This window comes from Indicator indicator, chromosome Z (assembly GCF_027791375.1).
Source record: "Indicator indicator isolate 239-I01 chromosome Z, UM_Iind_1.1, whole genome shotgun sequence".
In the NCBI taxonomy this organism is placed as follows: domain Eukaryota; kingdom Metazoa; phylum Chordata; class Aves; order Piciformes; family Indicatoridae; genus Indicator; species Indicator indicator.
In genome coordinates this window covers 70,563,714-70,586,331 of record NC_072053.1, presented here as the reverse complement: position 1 = coordinate 70,586,331, position 22,618 = coordinate 70,563,714, and the positions used below count along the sequence as shown (strand labels likewise).

The 22,618-nt window shown below is 36.8% G+C and overlaps 1 protein-coding gene across 1 annotated transcript in view; it reads left to right on the top strand.

The window, feature by feature from the left end:
* The window catches only part of SNX2 (sorting nexin 2), a 35,650-nt gene that overhangs the window by 2,364 nt on the left and 10,668 nt on the right, over positions 1-22,618 (top strand). The window contains exons 2-8 of the mRNA XM_054398259.1: positions 6,567-6,684; positions 14,481-14,644; positions 15,853-15,919; positions 16,132-16,175; positions 16,257-16,398; positions 19,527-19,605; positions 21,536-21,611. Of these exons, the coding sequence (XP_054254234.1) occupies positions 6,567-6,684; positions 14,481-14,644; positions 15,853-15,919; positions 16,132-16,175; positions 16,257-16,398; positions 19,527-19,605; positions 21,536-21,611 (690 nt within the window). The remainder of the gene's footprint in view (positions 1-6,566; positions 6,685-14,480; positions 14,645-15,852; positions 15,920-16,131; positions 16,176-16,256; positions 16,399-19,526; positions 19,606-21,535; positions 21,612-22,618) is intronic.

Here is a 22,618-nt window from a genome sequence, read left to right as displayed (position 1 = left end):
CCTTCAGGATAGCTTCTATCTTACCAAAGTCTCCATTTAGAAAACAGATGCTAGCTTGTTTTGAGTTTCTTATGACAAAATATAAGTTCACTGTAATATTTATGAGTAGCAATAAGGAAATATTTAAATACAGGAAGGCTTAACAGACCTCAGTGGCTTATTTGTGTAATCATCAAATGGATAATGTTTATTTCAAGTTGAATTCTCTGATAAGATGAAAAAGAAGATGGAGTTTATCTTTCTTTGTGCAAGTATTAAAAGTGAGTTAAATGTTAATTCTAGGATGTAAAATATTAAAAGATCACACTGTGCTGTAAAACCTGGCATTTCTGGGATGCAGTGGGAGCATATTCTAGGACATGAAAACTTGCTGGGTAGCAGGGCTCTTGTGACTTGGCACTGGGCTGGGCAGCGGATTGTCTCAGCTGGTAAGGTGCTCCTTTCCCTGTGCCTAAGAGCAGCAGTGCCTTAGCACAGTGCCTAAGACTAGCAGAATGGTTATTTGCGTTTCATTGTGCCAATCATATTGTAATGTCTGTAGGGCTACCTCCATTAAATTAACAGTCTCTTTAGCTGCCAGAGTTGCTTTCATCAGTGAGAACAAACAGACCAAATCAGATAAATGGCCTAAGGCAAGACTGTATTTTGAGTGATACTCAGTGGTGGATATTGTGTGAAGAATATTGCTGTTAATTATATGTATATGCTCTTAGTCACTTGCAGCGTTCTCTCAGCTACCAGGTTTTTGTAGTTTGAGCTTCCATGAACTTACCTATGTATCAAATTTTCAAGTGCTTGGGGTTTAGTTTTGTTTTTTCAAAAAAAAGATGTCCATGATTTGCACAACAAGAAGTTTGGGAAGTTAACTGTGCATTATGAGAAGAATCATCCCCTGTTATAAATTAGTAATCAACAAGTTAATAGTTCGCTATGTTATCTACCAGTATTAGGAGAGAACACAAGCAACTGTGTGAAAGTAACTTTTGGTGACATAGGTGAAAACAGTGCATGTTAAGTTTTCTGGAAAAGAGTGTGTTTAGTGTGACTCTTCATTGTATCATTTCATCCTCCTGCTTCCACCTTGCCCTAGTCTGCTTCTTGGCTGTCTTCCTTGTTTGTCTGTAGCATCACTTTTTCATTTCCCCCGTACTTCTCACTCATTTCTATTATTACCTGTCTCTGCCTTTCCTGAAGCAGGTGCTTTGTGAACATGTAGCTAAATTTAAATGGCTCTTTTTATAGTTGTATTTTTATTCCTGTGACTTTCGTAATGAAAAGATACATGGAGGCATTTGAAAACAAGGAGTAAGCAGCAGATGTGGTAAGCTGTCATGGACTGTCATTTAGGGCAGGGCACATGTAATCTTATTGCTGGTTTATCAGTTTATGTCAAAGATCTGCAGTGTGGTTTTTTTTTTAATTTGCACAGGATGCAAAACATTTGATAGTCTTTAATGATACACATTGAATTTAAGTGACAGTTACAGAAGAGGCAGTAAAGACCCTCTTGGAGTATCTGAGAGGAATATGTTAAGTCCTTCAACACTGTACTATAACTTTGCAGAAAATTAAGTCTGTATCCAAGATGATTTGGTGTAGTTCTATTGGAAATTTATGTTTAATTCCTTGGTGTTAAGTCCAGGCTGTAGTGGAAGCATGTAGGCATTCATTCTAGTGTGGTTGCTTGTGTCCTCTAGCTTTCTGCTGAAGATGTTAACTGAGTCTATCCTGTCTCTGTGCTGTGATTTACAAGCTTTTGTAATCCTGTTTCAGACAACAGGATGGGTTAACATGAACAACTAGATTAGCACAATGATCAATTTTTGCAGCCTGCTGTCTTCTGACTGAAGGAGGCTATGATCATCTCAGAGAAGTAGTTGAACTGATTTTAGTGGGACCCTAATATTATGAGAAGGGAGGATGTCCACACATCTAGGGCTATAATTTTAGCCAACAGAACATGTAAGAACTTGTTCTTGTTTTTTTCATAAGCCAAAACTATAAAATAGTTATTACCATGGAATGTAATGCACACTAAAAACTTGAGAATTTTCTCACAGAAATGAGAAGATTGAGCTTGTTGTTGCCATCGCAAACTGGAATGAGCCCATAGGCCTCTTACCAGAAACTTGTTTTCTAGAAAACAAGTAAAGCAATACCCCAACTGTCGTGTGTATGTGCATGCCCTGGCAGTTGGGTATCTTGGCAGTTGGATGTTTTACCTGATTTTCTTTCAGCTCAAGAGTCACTAAAATTTCTCAGGCCTGTACCTTTCAGGAAACGGGCATGTTTGGGACATTCTGTGAATCACTGGCATCAAGTTTAGAAGGTCTGAATAGCTATGCTGTCTGTGTGCTTCTGGGCCACGAGTTTTTTTGTTAGTCTCATGGTCTTTTTATTGTCTGATACTCAGATTTTCACTGCATTGGTTACTAACTCCTATGTCAGCCATTTTAATGGCCTTCTCAGCTGTACCTCATAGAGATAACCAAGCAAACCTGGGATCCTGTCTTTTAGCTTGCACATGTAGTAGGTTATAATTGAAATATCTTATTAATATGTTAATATTTGTTTGGGTTCATATGTGCTTTTCTTGAGAGGCTGAATAGGACTCTCAGACACACTGACTGTAAAATTACCAGACTATTAGGAATTATTGGCTAGTTTGTTATTGCTACAGAGTTGTGGCTTTCTGGGTTTTCATATTTCCCTGAGGAACTTCGCTCTTTTAAAGATAACTTTTGAAACTAAAATTTGTTGCAAAACTCTTAAAAGCTGATGCTCTCTTCAGACCAAGAATAGGTTTTTTTCTACACATTTTCCTTTTTATGTACAGTTTGTGAAGATATTTAACTCCATCCTTAATTCATGCTATCTGAGAATGACAGCTGTTTAAGAATACCAAAAACACTGAAAGATTAATAGGCCAGGAAATACCTTATTCAGCTCTTAGCTTGTTGTACTTCAACTCCAGCTGATATCTGGAGCCCCACACAGCTGCTCACTCACTACCCCCAGCAGGATGGTGGAGAAAATTGGAAGGCTGAAAGTGAGAAAACTTGTGGGTCAGATAAATACAATTTAACAGGTAAGGTAAAAGCTGCGCATGGAAGCAGTACATAGTGAACTTACCAGTATTATCATGTGTAATACTTTGTTGGGAAGACAAATGCTGTAACTCTAAATATCCCCCTCGCCCTCTTGCATCCCCACAGTTTATTTTGCTGATCATGGTGTTCCATGGTACAGGATATCCCTCTGGTGAGTTGGGGTCAGCTGTCTTGGCTCTGTGCCCTCCCTGATTGTTGTGTACTCTCAGCATACTTGCTGATTGGGCAGTAAAAAATGGAAAAGACCTTCACGCTGTGTAAGCACTGCTCAGTGATAACCAAACCATCCCTCTGTTATCAACCGACAAATTCGACCCTTGAAACTGTACGAGCCGTTACGAAGAAAACTAAATTATCCCACCCAAACTCAGTACAAACCTGAAAATGTATTTTAAAGGCAAGACATTTTACTTGTAAATCATCCACAAAATAAAACTTTAATACTGACTACTCTTTAAAAACAGAACTTAAAAACTTATAAGAAATACAAATTTATTATATCTTTATAAATCAAGTAACACTTAGACAGAACTTCAGTGGAAATCTTCCTGTTGAAGTCACTTCTAGATTTTGTGTCTTGTATGCAAATTATACCATGCTGCATGAATAAGCTTTGCTTCTTGAGCTGTCTGAGGTGCCTCTAAGGTCTGTTTGAGTCTTACTTTTTTGCAAGTTATTTTCCAGTTGTGTTTTGTAGAAACCAGGGTATGTAAAATTTGCAGAAAGCTCTCTGTAGCTGGTACACCCAGTACAACTGTGAAGCCTGGTGTCCAGTACAGAATTCGTGAGTTTTTTAACAGTGCCAGTGGACAGGATCTTTCTTCACTTCATTACCAGAAAGAGAGCTGATATTCTACCAGGACTAGAAGGTAGGTATTTACTGCCATTCCCAGGAAGAATCTGCTTGTGTTTCTTCAAAGTGGAAATAGCTTTGTATTAGCCTTAGGGTAACTTGTTGCTTTAGAAACAAAATATTTGCTTTTTCATATTATGCTGTACATTGATCAGGTTGAAGTGTTCAAGGTGAATTTTGTGTCTGGTATAGTTTCTTCTTGTCATTAAGAGGCATAACTTGTCAGATAAGGTACTGATAAGATACAAGGTAATCATCAGTAACCAAAATAGCTACCTTAAATACAACTGAGAAGATAGGCTGACAGAAGAGTTTGAAGATTCTCCAAGGGCTCTTTTCCACCATTCATTAATCAAGAGTAGTAGTAAGGGATAAAGTGGAAAGCTGCCTGCTTTGTGTAACAAGTGCTCAGGAAAACTTTTGTTCTTTATGCCTGGCTATATTACAGCTGTTTTTCTCGGAGGTGAATTGACAAGCAGAACTATATGCCCATCTGCATCTGTGACACTATGAGATCCTTTGTGCCCTAAACCTCAAATTTATCAAACTGCAATTTTCAGAGTTGAGTAACAGTAAAACTGGTTTGGAATGAGTATCTGTAATGTTTCATGAGGAATTTCTTTTGCTGATAAAACTTGAAACCGCTTGAATCCTGTGCCCTGCTGTTCTAGCTGAAGTACAAGATCTTGTTGCCCTGTGGAACGTTGCCTTGACAGACAGACCATTTCTCCCAGAATATGCTGTTTCTGAGTTCCAAAAACACTTACAATTGTTGACTATTACGTGTGACACACTACAGTAGAATAATGAAACGTGTCGAACAGTGAGGTTTTTTTAAATTTTCTGGATAATTTTGTCTAAATTACTTAGAAGTTTTGTGATACAACCTGAGGATCCTACTTCAGAGAGTGAACAAACACACCTTTATTATTGCAGAGCACAATTCCTGAGTGTTTCTGCTTTGATTTTCATTGCAGGCTCTAGGACAAAATCCAACGAGCGGTTTGAGAGGCTGCTGCTTTTGTTGCTCATCGCTTCAGTTTGTCCATTGCTGCTTCTGTGTTATATGTGGGCTTTTCAAAGAGTGATGCTTTTGGCAGAGGGAAGGAGATAAAACCTCTTCTGTCAGTTTGAACTGAGTGATTCCTTGTTGCAACCCTGACCTGGTTTAGAGGATTATAATTTTTTTTTAAACTTTCTTGTACTTGGTTTCATCTCCCTTCTGTCTTCAGTGGGGAAAATCTTGAGCTAACACCTTTCCAGGTTGAGAGAGTCTTGAATTCATATGTCCTCAGAAAAACTACTTTATACTGAGTCTGAATCTGTTTTGCAGATTTTTAGCCATTTCTTGTGTACTTCCTCTATATTAGAGTTTCTGGTGACAGAGGTTTGGGTAGATATTGGACCAAGATCTTGCTTTGTGCTACATGAAGTGAAGCAGCACTGCTGTTTTCCATGTCAGGATGTACAGTGTCCATGGAGAGCCAGCTTTAAGAAAGGCTTCTATCTTAGAATTGTTGCATCTATTACATTTTTGAATATGAAAGTATAATCTGGACAGAGTTTTCCAGTGGCTTTTCAGTATTCTTCAGGCTTTTTTCAATGCCTGGAGTAACACTTGTTGAAGTGGAGGCTGAGTCATTCAGTATCTGTTTGAATTCTGGTTCTGAGCCTAAATGAATGATAACAGTATAAATACTAAGAAGCAAGAAGTGACACAATTTATAGATGCTCCTTTCACAGTGCATGCCTTTCTGAACAAAGATGGTGCTATTGAAAAATCCTTAGCTGGCTATCTTGGATGCAGTTGTGAGAAGCATCTTGCATATTTTCTAGTATAATGGCAGCAAACACTTTTAATAAGTAGCCAACGAGTGTTTTCTAACTGAAGCATTGATCTTCAGTTAGATATGTGTTTACTTTGTGAGTAAACTCTACATTTGGCGGTCTAGTTTTAGTATTGCCTTACTTTTCCTGAGTATTTCTCTTTTGCACAGGGCAAGTTCTCTTCCGTGAATTAAAAGAATTATATCTGTGTCAAGAATAGCTTTCATGTACAGTACAGTGTGATGCTCTATGGCAATAATTGCATAATTCAACCTTTTGCGAAGCTATCAAAATTTCCTGTGGCCACAAGCAGTCTTGGATTGTTTGGATGGCAATAATCTGTTTTTTCAGTCTCTGAAAAACTGATACATAGCACTTGAAGATTTCTTTATTAATTTTTTTTTCTACGTGCAAATCCAGATCTAAATACAGACCTTCCCATAACTTGACTGTTAAGTTCCTTAACTTAACAGTCAAGTTACGTTCAGCAGTACTGATAAATTTATTTTAGGTATTTGTGTAGCAGGGGTTTTTTCATGGGTGACTTTTTCTCTCTGACAAAGAAGTGAAAAGAGCTGTTGACTAGCTCATATCCTTTGTTCATTGTTACCATGCTGGGAATAGGAAATGGAAGTAGCTGACAGGGTTTCCTTTCTGTACATCTTGCCTTCTTTCTTTGTAATGAAAAAATGTTTGTTGGAGTAGTTCTTATATACTGACACATGGCAAATGGTTCTCTGGTAATTATTTAACTTTTTTTTTTTTTTTTAATGCAGTCAAGTCCTTCATCTCCAGAGCCAGCAAGTCTTCCTGCAGAAGACCTCAGCACAAACTCCAGTGGTCCAAAGCCAGCAGAAATCATGCTAGATGATGACAGAGAAGACCTCTTTGCTGGTAAACACTCTTTTCTTCTAATATGCCTGCATAAACTGTTTTGCTCTTGGACTGAAAGTGTACTTTTCAGGCAAGAAGAATTAAAACTTAAGTGGTTTGGCAATAAGGTACAGTTTTTTTTCTTGTGGTACATTGTAATGTTTGTTACATTAAATAAATACAAGTTTCTCAGTGATATGTTCTGTCAGTTCATAGTGTGATAGTGTTAGCTGACTTGTGTTCTGCTGACTGTTAAGTATAATTTATCATTATGAGGTATATCAGTATTTACCATTATGTAATTAATGATATTATAATCTGTTCATGTGTAAAAACACAGCTTAAGTTGCATTCTTATTTTCTACGTAATAACCATACATAAGAGATCCCAGTGTTTCTTTCAATTATAAAGATAATTCAAATCATATTGCAAGTGGGATGGTATTTCCTTTTTCTTAAGACATTTGTTATAATGAGAAGATAGCAAACAGGCATATGGGACCAGATCTATAACTTGACTAGTGTGTGATTCTGTCTCTGTTACTTAACGGTACTGCATGTTTTGGAGAAAGGTGTCAAAGTCTGATAAGTAATCAGTCAAAAGACAACACATTCCCAACACTTTATTAATCAGTCACTACTTTCTGTTGTTTTTTGACTATCCTAATGGGGGTTACGTTTGCTCTTAATTACACATGTAGGAGCATTAACTCTTTAAGAAAGGAGGTGCAGTATTTGGAATATGTTTTGTACATCAAAAGATGGTTCTGAATGCTGCTTCTCAATACTAATGCTTTTCCTGTTATTACATATTGAGTGAGGCAGTTGGCCGTCAGCTTTAAGCACAGTTCTCATTTCACCTTCATTGATTCTGTGATGTAATAATTCGGAAGTGAACTAGCTCACAACACAGACTGTATTGACTACTTTATTAACTCACTGAGTGTTTTAAGAGAAAAAGAGAATATAGAGGGGTAATAATTCTTCTTTTATATTAATATTATCTGATCTTCGTACATAAAAGGATTAACACTGCTTTAGCAATGAAGCTTTCTAATACTACTGATTTGGTTATTTAGCTTCAGTAGAAAAAGCCAGCTTTTTAACCGTTGAGCGATCTGGAATGGGTATTTTAAGAGAGTAAATTCTCCTTTGGATAAGAGTGGCTGGAGTAAATAGTGAGAATAACCAGACAGAAGGAACAAATGTTAGCAGACAGATTGTTTCAACTGAAATAAATACTGTGAGAAAAACACACAGTAGCGATTTAATGACTTTGAGTTTTGTGTTGGAGACATTCTTTTAAATGCATTCAGCACTGAACTGAAAGCATCCAATATACTGCATGTCTGACACAACTGAGACTGGTCTGTAAAGGTCAATTTTTATACAGATGGAGGCTAGTAGAAACTCAGATAGGGGAAAAAACAATAATGATTTATTGAGCCTGAGGCAAAATATGGCATCTTTCACAGTATTCTATTCTAAGCAGGAAGTTTGCATAATGCAGTTGTACCCTGGTGATGAACTTCTGTCTTCATATTGCTGACAGCACAGGCGTTGTCAAAAACAATGTCTAATTTGTGGTCTAGTTCTGTGCATTGACAACTGTATTTTTTTTTTCTTTCTTAGGGCTGTTTTGCTACACAATGATGTTAATCCATCTGGTTAACTTTCTGATATAATGAATAGAAACAATGTGAAAAGGCAACATGAGATATCTGTTTTCTTGCTTTCAGCATGATTGAATAAGCCCTGGCTTTCTATAAAAGCAGGACTTAATTCACAAGTGAGTGTAACTGAGATTTTTTCCTTCTTCATGTTGGAATTCCAAAGAAACCTATCTTGGCACAACTTTTAGGAATACTTAGGAAGAGAATGTAGTTTCATAGTTTTCTAACATAACACTGTGCCTTCATAGTGAGTTATTAGACACTAAAATCCGAGTTATTAGACACTAAAATCCAGGTAGAGGAAGACATGTGGGTTCTTCCTGAAAGGAGAGACACATTTAAGGGGATAAATAATTCTAGTTTTGCAAATTTATTTGTGGAAAATGTGAAAGTATGTCCTTTAGCTGTCGTAGGCTTGGTAAGTCTTCTTCCTTAGTCCATTTAATAATGCAACTCAATAGGAAAGGAGATGATTGAGAACAGTATCTATTATTTCCTGTATTGTTTTAATGCAATTAGAGCATGGGATATTTTTAGCCTTTTTAAACTATACTTAAAATATCTTGGCTATTGTTTTTGGAGCAGCTATAGGACAATCCATACAATAAAAACATTTTACATTTACATTACTTCATCTCTGGTGACTTGTAAGTGAAGTATTTAAGCTGGTTTTCAAAGATGGAAGAAAATGAGTTTTCCAGCTGTCACTGAAGGCCAGTAGATTTTGGTCTTGCATTCATTAGTATCGTGGGTTTTGGTTCTGTGAAAAAGCAAACTGCCTTGCTAAATCCACTTAAGGATTTCCACACCTTAGAATAAAAGTCAGTGTGTTGATTATTTGGCCAGATAAGAATTGCTTAATCTTAAGAACCTGGTAGAGTTCTTAAATGCAGAGGTCATAATGGTCATTGCTGCAAACCAGGAGATACTAAGAGTATCTTGATGGGCTTTGAGGAGGGTCTTAAAACCCGTCTGTACATAAGCTTTTACTGTGGAGTGAAGAACTAGATAATGAATTAGCCTTACAATGTGTTGGTCCAAAATTCTGTGTGTACCTGCAGAAAAATGCTGTGGACTGCTTGTGCAGGACATGGCTGGCTGTGCCCTGTGCCTCTTGTGTTCATGGATGATGAGCAGGTCTATCAAGTTATATCATTGCTCTGCCACCGTTTTCAGAAAAATGGAGTATTACAATTTTTCCTCTTCCCATGTCTGATAAAAGATTACTTTTTGTGTTGTTTCGTTTTTTTTTTCAACTCTGAAAGGTGTTTGGAAATGGATCGTTTTATGCAAGTATCTAGCTTCTATGTCCTGGTGGCAAGTCGATGTGTTGTACTGAGGGGTAAGGTGTGTGGTTTTACTGGGTGGGTATTTTTTGTTCTTCTTCAGGTTGGGGTAAATTTGTGTTGGGCTTTTTTCACAGGAGTTGATACAGAAAAGAAACGCTGATTCTGTGGACCAGACATGTACCTTAAGATAGCTGAACAGCAAAAGTTTCTATCTGATGATGCCTATCAGGCTGCAGTCATGTGGTGTGTCTTATCAGAAGAGTTCAATGTAGATGCCTTGCTGCTTTTTAGAAGCTGGTTGTTCAGTTCTGAGTCTCTTCTGCAAGGAATCAAATGCACAAAAGCATGTAAATCTACAGTTTTGAAGTCAGAAAGCAGGCTTCATTAGTGAACAATTGTTCTGTTAAAACTTCTTGTCCACATTAAGATTCTTGGTATAACAGTAAGGTCATGGGCTGTGACTTAGCTGTAGTAGCTCTCACAGTCCATTCTTTTAGGGTATCTGTCTTTGAACCATTACTACACCTGGAGAAGCCTTTCTTAATAACTTGTCTGCTGTTCTGGACAAGAATTTCTACTCCAGTTTGATCCCACATTTATGTGATCATCTGAGTAAACATTCAAAGATAATAACCCAGTTTGAACACTCAAGCCATGTCAGAGTATTAGAGATCTGACATTTAGAAGCGTGACCAGTAAAAATAGCTTACTCAGCTGAAGCAAGCTGCTCGTGAGGAACTGCAAACTTGCACTTTCTAGCATGATGTCTGACAAATACTGGTGGTGAAAAGTGAAGAAACAAGCTATGTGAGGCTGAGATTGAGCCTCATGCTTGAGTGCTCATAGAAACCTGCTACAGTTGGCTGTAGAATGTTAAGCATAAATAGTTTTCAGCAGGAAGATGAGATGTTTTCTTCTGTTGGAGCTAAGCAATTCGACAGTGGTCTATAATAGGCTGTTAACAGATAAGTACATATATATGTGTAGGAGTCTGGCAGCATTAGATTGGTGGGGGCACTTGATACGTGCTGATAACTACTGTAGCTGGTATGAGTGTTGGTTATCAGTGCTTTACTCCTAAAAGTTCAAAAGAACAGTTGCCTCTTGTTATGCAAGAGGAGCTTATGGTTTTGAAAACTTCCTAGAAAAGCAAAACATCTAGATCTTATTTTTTAATGGAAATATTAATACAGAGTACTTAAAAATCAAAATAAATGCATGACTTAATACCTAAGGGGTATTAGGTATTTTCAAGGGAAAATGTAAGATGAATAAATCAAGGAAATGTTTCTGAAAGTGCCTACATTCTACTCGGACACTAAAAGTCTTCTTTCCATGAGGGGGAAAAAAAAGAACACCAAAAAAACCCCAATCATCAATGAAACTTTTTGATCTAGACCATGTCACCTGGTTTCTGAAAGTGAGAGAATATATGGTAGAAGTATAAATGCCAGAGTTCATCAGCACAAATCTCTTTCTTCGGAAATGGATCTTCAATTTAATGTATGACACAAAAATTGCTTTTCCAATGGCAAAAAAAAATAGCTAGAAAGTATAAGAGCCTGCTTTTGTTTTATAAAGCTAATACTTATTTCCCCGTTCAGAATCTTCTAATACTTTTGTTTTGAACAAAAAGTACAACATCCTTGTCTTTGTCACACCCTTCCACTACCTTTTCCATTTCACTCTTCTAGATTTACATAATGTCCTGGATGCTTGCAAACTTGGGGGTGAGAGGTAACAGGAGGGAGGATGGCATAAGTTCTCCTTTCTTCTTCCTAAAAGAACTTGACATGCTGCTATGAAACAAACAGAAACTATTTTCTCTGGTAAGTTCCTCCAGGAAAATAGAAAAGGAAAGCCAGTAGGCAGCACCTTTAAAATTTTGCTTATGCCCAACCTAGCTGGAGTTCCACAGCTTGAGAAATACTGGTGAGGATGAAGTATAATTCTGGTCTTGCTGGAAGGAAATGTCCTTGCATTTCTAACAACTTGTTCCTGCCTCTCTTTTATATACAGATGTATTGCACAAGCTTAGCAGTAGATTCAGCAGTCTACTGAACAGTAGCCAGGGGCTAATCCTGGATGGAGTTCATATGATGCGTGATGTAGATGAGTTTAAAATCCTAATGGTTACATATGGATACAAGTCTGAGAAGTACTGGGAAGGAATCTGCTTCTGTTTGGCCTGATAGGAGAGCTGGTTTGTTAGGATGAATTCCCAACTTTTTTTTGACGTTACACTTTAACAGAGAAGTGAGAAATCTGTGTGCTTAGAATTGCCTCGTGATTTGTTTTATGTAAGCCTGTCTAAAGTTTGAAAACTACAGAGTGGTGATTAATGGTTTGCTTCCCAAACACACATGGTAAGGGGACATAGCTGGTGATAGAAAAAGCAAGAACTGAAATGGAATGGCTTTATTTTTTTTTTCTGATAAATATTTCTGTGAAATAGTAGTTCATATAACATAAAACATATATGTTTTATAGCCACTGAAGAGGAAAACTATCTTTTTTTAAACAAGTTTAAATGTTCTTCTACTGATCCTAAAACCCTTTTTATTCCCTCTTTTGAAAGAAATGTTTTAGCTACTCTTTGTTCATATTAAAAATGGAGAATACAAAAAGGTGCTTGCTTTTAACTTTAGTTTGAAAATACTATGGAATTCTGTTAATTTGAAATTAAGAGCAATATTATTGGCAGGTTGAGGGAAATCGTAATTCCTATATGCTCAACCCTGGTGAAGCCACACGTGGAGTGCTGAGTCCAAGTCTGACTTGCCCAATGCAAGAGAAATACGGACAGACTGGAGTGAATCCAATGCAGGGCCATGGAGATGGTTAAGAGCATGAAGTATAGGACATAGGAGTAGAGACTGCGGGAGCTTAGGCTGTTCAACATGGAGAACGACAGACTCAGGGCAAATCCTACAATATGTGTGAATACCTGATGGGAGGGAATGCAGAAGGGAGAAGCTGGATTTCTCAGTGATACCCACTGACATGGCAAGAGGCAGCGGATACAAGTTGAAATACTGATAATGCATAAGGAAAACACACTAGGTTGTTTTTGTGCTTTTTAATGGTGAGGGTGGTCAAGCACTGGCACAAGTTGTCAGAGGAAGAACTGAAGATGCTCAAAACCCATCTGGATGTGATCCAGAGCAATCTGCTCTAGCTGACTCTGCAGATGTGTTGGACTAGATCTTCTGCAGAGGTCTTTTCTAAGCTCACCAACTTTGTGACATTTTTCAAAACAAAGCAGTAGCAGACTTTCTGAGCCTATCCAGAATGAATATCTGCTTCAAACCAGGTTAAGGCATAGTGACCTTGAAGTTTATTTTTCAATTTATTTTGAGCTTCAGTATCAAACTAAATTTAGTCACACAGTCATTTTCATCCCTGAAATATAGAAATGTGGTTTTGTTCATTTATGAAGAACATCAAGGACTGGTCAAAAATTGTTACAGAGAATTGGGAAACAGAATTGACTAAGAGAATACCTCAAAGTGGCAAGAAGGATAAAGCTGAGTGATTTTGTTACATTGGTTGTGAAAGATCATAATATTATTTTTTGTAGTAATGAATCATATGGTTCATTGGATGCTATTTCCAGTTCTGTTTTTATGTTGCTAGTAGATTACGGTCTGTTCTGGACAAGAAAACAGTCCTATGTGGGGTAAGAATGAGAACTATTTCACAACTTTTAAAGTAGATCCGATCTCCATAACTCTTTTCTTAACAATTTAGTAAGGACTAGTTGTATTCATACAAGGATCAGGCTTTAGAAAGTTTGGAATGAGCATGCTGTCTTTTCCTTTAAAAATTCGATAGACAGAAGTTGCAGATGCAGGTCTTTCCCAAACTGCTTACCAGAGATTACTTTTAACTTTGTGTAACTTCAACTGGATCTATTTTAGTGCATTTTCCACTTGCCTATTCAATTACTTCGCACAGGAAGTCTAGCCTGTAACAAAAGTGGAGATGGGTTGGGAAGTCAGTGTTGGTTTCCAATTACTTTTCTGTGGTCAGTGCTATCTTTTAAGGAAGTAGAATTTTTGAAAATGCACGTTTAGCAAGAACCACAGCATTAGTTATTTAAACTAGAACAGGAACTTCTCTATACCCAGGAAGTGTATAGTTTGCCAGTGGTCAAAACCAGCCAGTGGAAGAAGGCATGCAGGATTTGTAGAGCAGGGATTTACATCCTCTTTAAAGACAAATGAGCTGTTTACGGTCTGAAGAAATTCAGTTTCTAGTGAGCTGGTTTAAGCCCCAAAGAGACTGAAGACAGATGGAGAGTGAAGATGGTGCTACTACTAGTCCAAATGTCTCACCTGCAAGTATTTTTATTTCACAGCTCATGGGCTTCTGGCAGGGGAGGGAGTGTAGTACGGTTGCGTAACTTTGTTTAACACATGGCTTGGTCTGCTCAGTTATCAGCCAATATGACTAAATCAGCTGTTGTTCAGTTCAAAAACTAAAATTGGTACAGGTGCTGAAAAAGAGCTGCTTATAGAGTAAAAAAAAAAAAAAATCATTAGTTTTCACACCACCGAAAGCAGAAATAAATGACTTGCCACTTGTGACCACTTTAAAAGACTCACTACCCAGCAGCTTCTTAAAAAAAATTACAATATTAGTCTTACTTTCACTAGTTATATACTACAAGCTCAAATGTCACATCTAGTTTTACCTATGCTTTGAAAGAATTCATCAGGAACAGATGGATGTTATTTACAGATGATCTTACTAAACTTGTATATCATTTTCTTTTCTATGTATGTTTTATCTTAGTGGTGCATATCCATCTCCATTGCACAAAAAACTTTGCTAACTGAAAATGTTTATTTAGAAGCAACAGAAGAAGTTTCACTGGACAGTCCAGAGAGGAATCCAATACTGTCGCCAGAACCTACTCCTGCAATCACTCCTGTAACACCTACTACATTAGTAGCTCCCAGAATGGAATCAAAAAGCGTAACAACCCCTGTGATTTTTGACAGGTCCAGAGAGGAGGTACGCAGTAAACTTCTAAATTATGGAAATGTCTTGTTTGTTTTTGAAGTTTTTCTTCTTTTAAAACGTTGCTAAATGGTTGCTAAATGTTGACTCACAGGATCATCCTTTGCTAAGGGGAAGCATATAAAAGAAAACATATACTGTTTATTTTGCATGTAAGGTTAAGTGTGATTTTGACTTACGAAAATATAACAGTTCACTACTTAAGTGGTTATACAGGGCACATATAGCATGAGGAGTAAAAAATCTCTGTTCCTTCAGAAGATTTACTATAGAACTGTATGTAGGAGCAAGCTATGAGCATCATACAGGAGAAGTAGTGATGATGTATAACAACTTAGTAGTGTGTTACAGGTTTCAGCTTGGATTTCTGAAGTGTTGTTGATGGTGAAATGGAGGAAGGAGTTTAGCATTAGCCTGCATACTAACAAACAACTGAGGATAATGGTAGTTTCGAATTTGGTGTTCCATTCAAAGCCCTGACGTTGCCAAATGCCATTCATTCTGGAGTGTTCTCTAACTAGATACTAGTACTTGTGCTAAGCCTTGTTTGCAAACTCATTTACCTGTGACTCAACTAATGATGAGTGCTTCCTCAGATACCACAAGCCCTGGTACACTCTCCCTTCTGTCATGGTGTATCTTAAGATCTTTGCTTTTATCTAGCTTATGTATATTACATAAAATACTGTGAAATTTTTCTTTGTCTCTTACTGTTCCCTTCCCAAGCTTTTCTCCTGCTGACCCCCTTAGTAAAAAGAAATATCAATCCATGATTAGAGGCATATAGAAACATCTCAAATGAGAGCAGCTTTTGAACTACAGTATCGACTGGCATTGTAGAAGATACAGTGAATATATCCCTGAGATATTTCCTAAAAATTTTGAGGCCAACAAGCCCTGAGAATGGTTTGCCATACTAAAAGTTTTGCAGGAAGGGTTAAAACTAAACTCGTAGAGTAATTCACGTTGGAACACACCTTTAAGATCATCAAGTCCCATCCATGAGTCTAACAGTCCACCACATGAACTATGTTACAATGACAACCAATGTTAGAAATCATATTCACTTAGATGGTGAGCCTGGAAGAGTGTTTTAGTTACACGTACTGAATTTTCCTCCTCCTTCCTGTATACCCCATCCTTATAGCCGTACATAATATGAGTGCAATTATCTCATTAAATATGGCATATCTTTTCCCTAGGTTGAAGAAGAAGCAAATGGAGATTTATTTGATATAGAAATCAATGTATCAGACCCAGAGAAAGTTGGTAAGTTCCTTAAGTCTAGTAAGTCAGGTGGCAGACTCTTTTATCCCTTGAAGACCACCATTTAGAGATTTTAGCATGATGTGTTTTCCACTTACCACTTGTCAGTTGTCAGTAGCTGAATGGAAAGCTATTTAATGTATATTTTGGAAAAAAGTGTGTGTGGAGGGATTAAAGTAACTTAACCTAGGATAAGTATCTTAATTTTCTTACAGGTGATGGCATGAATGCTTATATGGCATACAGAGTAACTACAAAGGTAACTAGTGCAAATATTTGCAGATAACTTTGTATCATATCTGAATAGATGAATCAGTAATTCTTAATTTTTTTTTTCAAGACATCACTTTCCATGTTCCACAAAAACGAATTCTCTGTTAAAAGAAGATTCAGTGATTTTCTTGGCTTGCACAGCAAACTGGCAACAAAGTACATGCATATTGGTTACATTGTGCCTCCAGCTCCAGAAAAAAGTATTGTAGGTAAGTGTAGTTGCTCTAAAGTTGAATTTAAGTATGTTATTTAAATACTGTAATGCAAATTACGTGTTTTTAGTACCTCTTGGTCTTGTAAAATGAATGCTTTTGTGAACAAATAGTACTTACTGCTTAGCAGGTCCAAGTTATTAAATATCATTGCTGGGTTTTAATTTTAAGAAAAATTAAAATTGGAAAGATAGGTACTGGTGTCTTCCTAACTCAGACCAGCATTGATAATAAGAAGGACATTTGTGCTAATGCATGACTTTGTGTCTTATCTGTCATTTTTTTCTTCACTGCTGTCCTTCAAAAGCTGATTTCCCTATCAAAACAAAGATGTTAAAGAAAAGTTTATTTTTAAGTTGTGCTGTTATTGGTTGCCTGCAATATACAGAGCTTTATACATACTCTTTTAAAACTTTAGTTTGTTTTTCTTTCGTCATGGTGAACAAGAAAACCTCCAGTTTATTCTTCAAAGTTGTAATTCAGAAGACGCTGTTAGGTTGTGCTAGTCATTGTGCATGCCTAGAAGGATCAGATCCTTCCTCCGTGAACTAAGATGTATGCCCATGCATCTAAGCAACTTCATTTTTAAGAGAGTTTATTGCAAAATAACTAACCTTTTAGAACAGTAAAACCTGCTGAAGTCTTTTGTCTTACATAAATGATTGGGTTCTCGAGTGCTGTTTAGTATATAGAGAATGGCAGGACTTTTTTGTTTTTTCAGTAGTTTACTCTAAAGCTAGTCAGAGCATAGCTTTTCTTCTAAGCAGGAATAGGTAAGCTGTGTAGAAACAGGCAGCAGATAGCTTGGGGAAATCATGCTTTCGGCTCTGTGGAAAAAGATGGGGGTTTTCAATCTGCAAGACTGAAAATGTGATCTGAATTCTTGGTAGTTCATGGAAGTAATGTATGATTTTGTAATAACCAATTTTTCACGCAACAAAAACAAGGTTATTTGCGGATGCTTAAAGGGCCTATGAAGATGAAATGAGACATCTAATCATGTCCTCTGGATAACAGAACTTTTAAGGCATTTGTGACTGCAATTACATGAAAATGTAGTACTTGCATCACAGCCAGATTAATCTGTAAACAAAGCTTGGGCTGGGTCCTACTTTAAGCAAGCATAATTGTGTATACACCTGTAAATGTGTAGGACTTACGCAGTGTAAGCAAGCACTGTCAATTGCTTGTATAGAGATTTTGTTAAGCTACAGATAAATTGGGAAAACTCAGACCCTGTAGGATATTTTCCAAATACTGTGAAACTCACACTTAAATCTCAAACTTAAGTGCACAGGTAGTATTTACTTATGTCCAAAAACATGTAGTCCATACATTTCCAATTCTGCAGAAAAGAAGGGATTCTAGGCTGATTTAAAACAAGGCATCTTAAAGGAGAGAGCTGGCAAAACAGCTGAAAGTAAAATTACATGTTTATTTTTAAAGATATAATAGGAAATACTGTACATTCAGTGTTGAGCAGTGTGTACTGTACAGAAGTCCTTAGTTTGTTCTATTACATTGTTGATAATGACTGGAGCTTTAAGCTCTAGGAGAGGCTGGCATTTCAGACCTTAGCCACAAATACAAGTGGTCAGATGGTAACCGTGAAACAAAAGGGTAAAACTGAGTTTGGACAATAACATTTTCTACTTAAAAAAAAAATTAATCTGTTAAATCATGAATCCTTTCCTGTGAATAATTAGAGTGCCTGAGCTATAGAAACTGACTTTACATTTGCATTAAGTAGGATTATATTAGCAGAGAAAGATGACATGATATCTAGAAATAGCTGTCAGTATCACAAGTAAGGAATTTCCTTTATATCATTCCTCATGTCATTTGATTACATACTCATTTTTTTCCCTATAAACCTCTGTTGCTATCAAATTTGAGTGATCCTTTTGCATTAAACTGCAGCTTTTCATGCTTTCTGCAGTGAAATGTTAATGAGTAGTAATACGCTAATGCAAAAACATGAGACGTAAATTACTTCACTTTTGTTTGAATACCTTAATCCTTGTAGTTAAAGACGTTCAGTTTTATGGAAAAAATGTGGATTTACAGTTAAATTACACTGTGTAGTATACCTTTGAAAAAAAAAGGTCAGCTGGGTTTATTTTCATCATGTTTGAGAGAAGGGAAAAACTAAGGCTTCACTGAGAGCTTAAGAGTCCCTCCTTGTTTCTGTTTGTCCCTTCTGTGGGTTACTGTGTGAAACTTCTAAAGACAGGGAGATCAGCTGAAACTGTTGACCTAGCAGGTCTCACAGTATGCATGAAGAATTTCAGCCTTATAACTGTTAGCTGGAAAATCACAGAACTAACAGAACAGGAGTACACTACAGGTAGAAGTTAGATGTTTACCTCTCTTGTGTTTTAGGAAATTAAAGTAATTACGAATATTCATGGTGTTTTTGGTAGGACTCTGGTTCCTAAACTCTCATGAGTTTGGGTCTTCAGCATGAAAAACATTGACCTCAGTTTGACAGTTGCAGACTCCTTCTGTTGCCAAGGCTGAATCTATTTCCCATAGCATGAGAAATCAATACCTCTGGCTCCCCTATCACTTTTTTTTTTTTTTGACTACTCCTGGGCAGAGGAGGCATTGTAAAGCTGCATACGTTTTATTCTGCTAATCTTACTCTCCATGCAGCTTGGAGTATGTTCATAAGATCAGAATTTTCAGAGCTGGTTAGTTTGTCCTAATTAACTAAAAAATTCTTTGGTTTACAACTTAAAAAAATAGTAGAATGAAATATTGATAATAAGCTTACCAATTAATAGGCTTAGAACCTGAGATTTATTTTCTGACTCAACTTTATTTGGTTATGTCTTACCTTCTTCTGAACAAGAATGACCAGTGAGACGCTGATTTTTGTTTAAATTGTCTTCATAAATGCAATAAATGTATTACAGAAAATTGTGTGTTTTGCAGAGCTGCTTCCAGAAAAACGTGCACCATACAGTGTTGGTGTTTTTTATGTTCCTGTGTAGTATTTTTCATTGTAATTTATCTTAAATACATAGGTGAGATTTGCTTTCTAATCATGTCACTTACGTTAATGACTTACTTATGATAAAATAAAATCAGTATAATGCTTTTTTTTTTTTTTTTTCCCAAAGGCATGACCAAGGTTAAAGTGGGCAAGGAAGATTCTTCATCGACTGAATTTGTAGAGAAAAGAAGAGCAGCTCTAGAAAGGTAATGTATGTATTCAATTAAAACTCACTTAGCCTCAGAATTGCTTGTAGCACACTATGTGGGTTCTCTAATTAGGGTCTGGGGCATCTGTACTTAGATGCGTTCTGAAGTTTGCATGCAGCTGCCAAATCTCTGTGTGTAGAAATTGAACGATTTCCATTAGTAATAGGAAATGTAACTTTGTTCATAGACAGGCTTATAGCTAATTCTTTTCAAACTGCTTGGTCCTTAAAATGCAGTTTGCGGAGAGTTTACTTAGGCATTTTGAGTGTAAGAAATTAATGCACTTCAGTAGTGCACGTATTCCATAGAAAATCAACTGTTGGGCAGGCAGATAGGTGAAAGAGACGTTCAGTAACTTGAAAATAAAACTGACTTCTAACACCTTAGACATTGATGTGACTAGCTGAATTTTGGCATAAGAGATACGGCTCTCCATCACCCAGCAGTGGTGTACAAATAATAATGCTTTGCAGTGGAAGGGTACTGTTGCTGATAAACTGCATCATTTCCTTCTGTTGAAATGGCTAGTAAAGCCTTTACAAGGTGACTAGTAGAACTTACACAGATATGCAGCCTTAATTTTGGTACGAGTTTTATAACAGGTCTATTGCTGTGATGCAGTTGCGTCATATATGAACAATACACCATGTAACAATGTCAGTTAAACCAGAAAATTAATAAAAGTCAAAGGTTTTAGATTGTATATTGAAAGACCTATAAAACGTAATATATGAAGCTCTTGATCTTCTGGAGTTCCAGAGCCAATCTTAAAGAAAAGTATCTCTGCAGAATTTCCTTGCTAATAACTTTCAGTTTCATAAGTAACAGAAGAACATTTGAAATTACACTGAAACTCAAAATACTAATAGGTTCCTTTGTCTTGGTTAACCTGTTACTGAAAATTGGTGTAGAGCTTCACATCTGCCAGTTAAAATGGCACCTAGAAGTTACTGAAGTTGTTCTGTCGCTTAAAGTGGAGCTGTGAAACGTAATCTAGTTATGCAAGTCTATTGCTAAAGGAGTGGTGGTGTGAGATATGAAGACTTGGAATAACTGCTAGAATTAGAGTAATTTTTCTTAGATAACTGAACAGATACTTCCACACAAATTTAGGTGCTTACTTGGAACAACAGAAAGGTGGTTAGAAAAAGTTCATTTCACAAGTTTGTGTGCATGCTTTAAGTGCTGCTTTTCAATTTATTTGTTAAAGGAGTTACACTAGTGCACAACTTCCAGTGGATGTTGAGAACTCCTTCATACTGGGAAATGGACTCCTTAGGGCATTTGACAATGTGGGGAAGCCTGCCCAGTTTACTGTTGTAAACAAGCTCATCCACTGGGTTTTTTGTTGTTGTTGTTGTTGCAAATTGGCTGGTATTAGATGAGGCAGATTTCACTCAGCTGTTGCAAGTACAAAGTGTAACATTTACCACTGAGGAACATGCAATTATGGTGTGTCCTACCTTAAGGATTTTCTGGTCTAAACAAACTATATTGTAATCACTGCCCACACCTTTGGCATGTTACATTGTGGTATGTGGAGTGCATGAGCCTGTATATTTTAGTCAGAATTTCAGGTTTTGTGGCAGAGTCACTGGAGTAAGGCTTCAAGAATTTTTAAACAGCTTATTGGTCCTAATTTATAACTCTGTAGGACTTAGCCTTAGAATTTGTTGGAGGAAGTTGACAGAGACATAAGCACAGTTTGAAGAGTCAGCAGAGAGGCAAAGGTTTGCAGGGTTGTAGAGACTAAACTATCATCTGACCCTCTAGAAGTGACTTTTAAAGAATGGTCAAGCCGTATTAGATAATGAGAGAGGTTACGCGTTGCATTGTATTCCATTCTTTAGGTGAAGAATACTTTCCAATGCTTCCAGGCACACTAAATCTGTTTTGTTGTCTAATACTCCAATTTTTTTAATGATAGGTATCTACAAAGAACAGTAAAACATCCAACCTTGTTACAGGACCCAGATTTAAGACAGTTCTTGGAAAGTTCTGAGGTATTTAAGTTCTTTTAAGTTCTCCTGTTTATTTCTAGATATGGTAACCTACAAAGCAATATGTTCTGTTTGTACTGAGACCCAATGCCCTAAATTCGTATGAAACCAAATCAGATTGTACTCTTCACAGGACAGAACAGCCCAGGCTTCTTAGGTAATGGTGTGACTCTGCTTCTGATAAAATTAATGAGCAGTAACGACCAAAAACTATTTGCTGTTCAGTGACAAGTGAGTTTGTATGTCTAGTTCTGAGTGAAGCTTGTCATGCATGGTGAAAATACATAATCAGTGTTACTGATTGTTAAGTAAGATGAAGAACCAAACTGGCTTGGAAGCAGCTCACTTGTATCTAGAGGTCCAGTTTAAGGGATGTTGCTAGGATAATATGAAAACACTGGCAGTGCTGCTGGCTAGGCTAAGTGTGAATAGAGGACTTCAGTCACCTGTGTAATCAATTTCACAATATCTAAGTATTGTTAAAGATGTATAATACCTCTTTATGTATGTGCATACTGAATTCACTGTAATGCTGCACTGTCTTTAGACCAATGTCAATATCTTATTTATACTAATAAGTCACAGAGACATCACTACTGACAAAAGTTTTATTGATAGATAACTTACCGTGGATTTGTCAATGCTGCTGACAGTATCACATGAAGGGTAAATGGCCTGACATAGAGGCCACCTTGTATGGCAAATTAGGACTAGCCTGAATAATATTGTCAATTAAATTTAAAATTTGTTAACTTATGCTTGAGGATTTCTAAAAACTTAAGCAAATACACAGTTACTTTACTATGCATGAGGTGGATTCTGCAATCTGGCCTATATTGAAAAGCAAAAACACATCAACATTTTATAATCAGTACACAGTGCAAGTCTTGCATTACAATTAAATGTTTTACAGAATTTCTTTTGTGCAATTTGTTATAAATCAAACCTTTTCTGTTCCTCTAGAAGTTTGTTCTCTGAAATGTATATATGGCTAGTTAGAACCTTTGGCT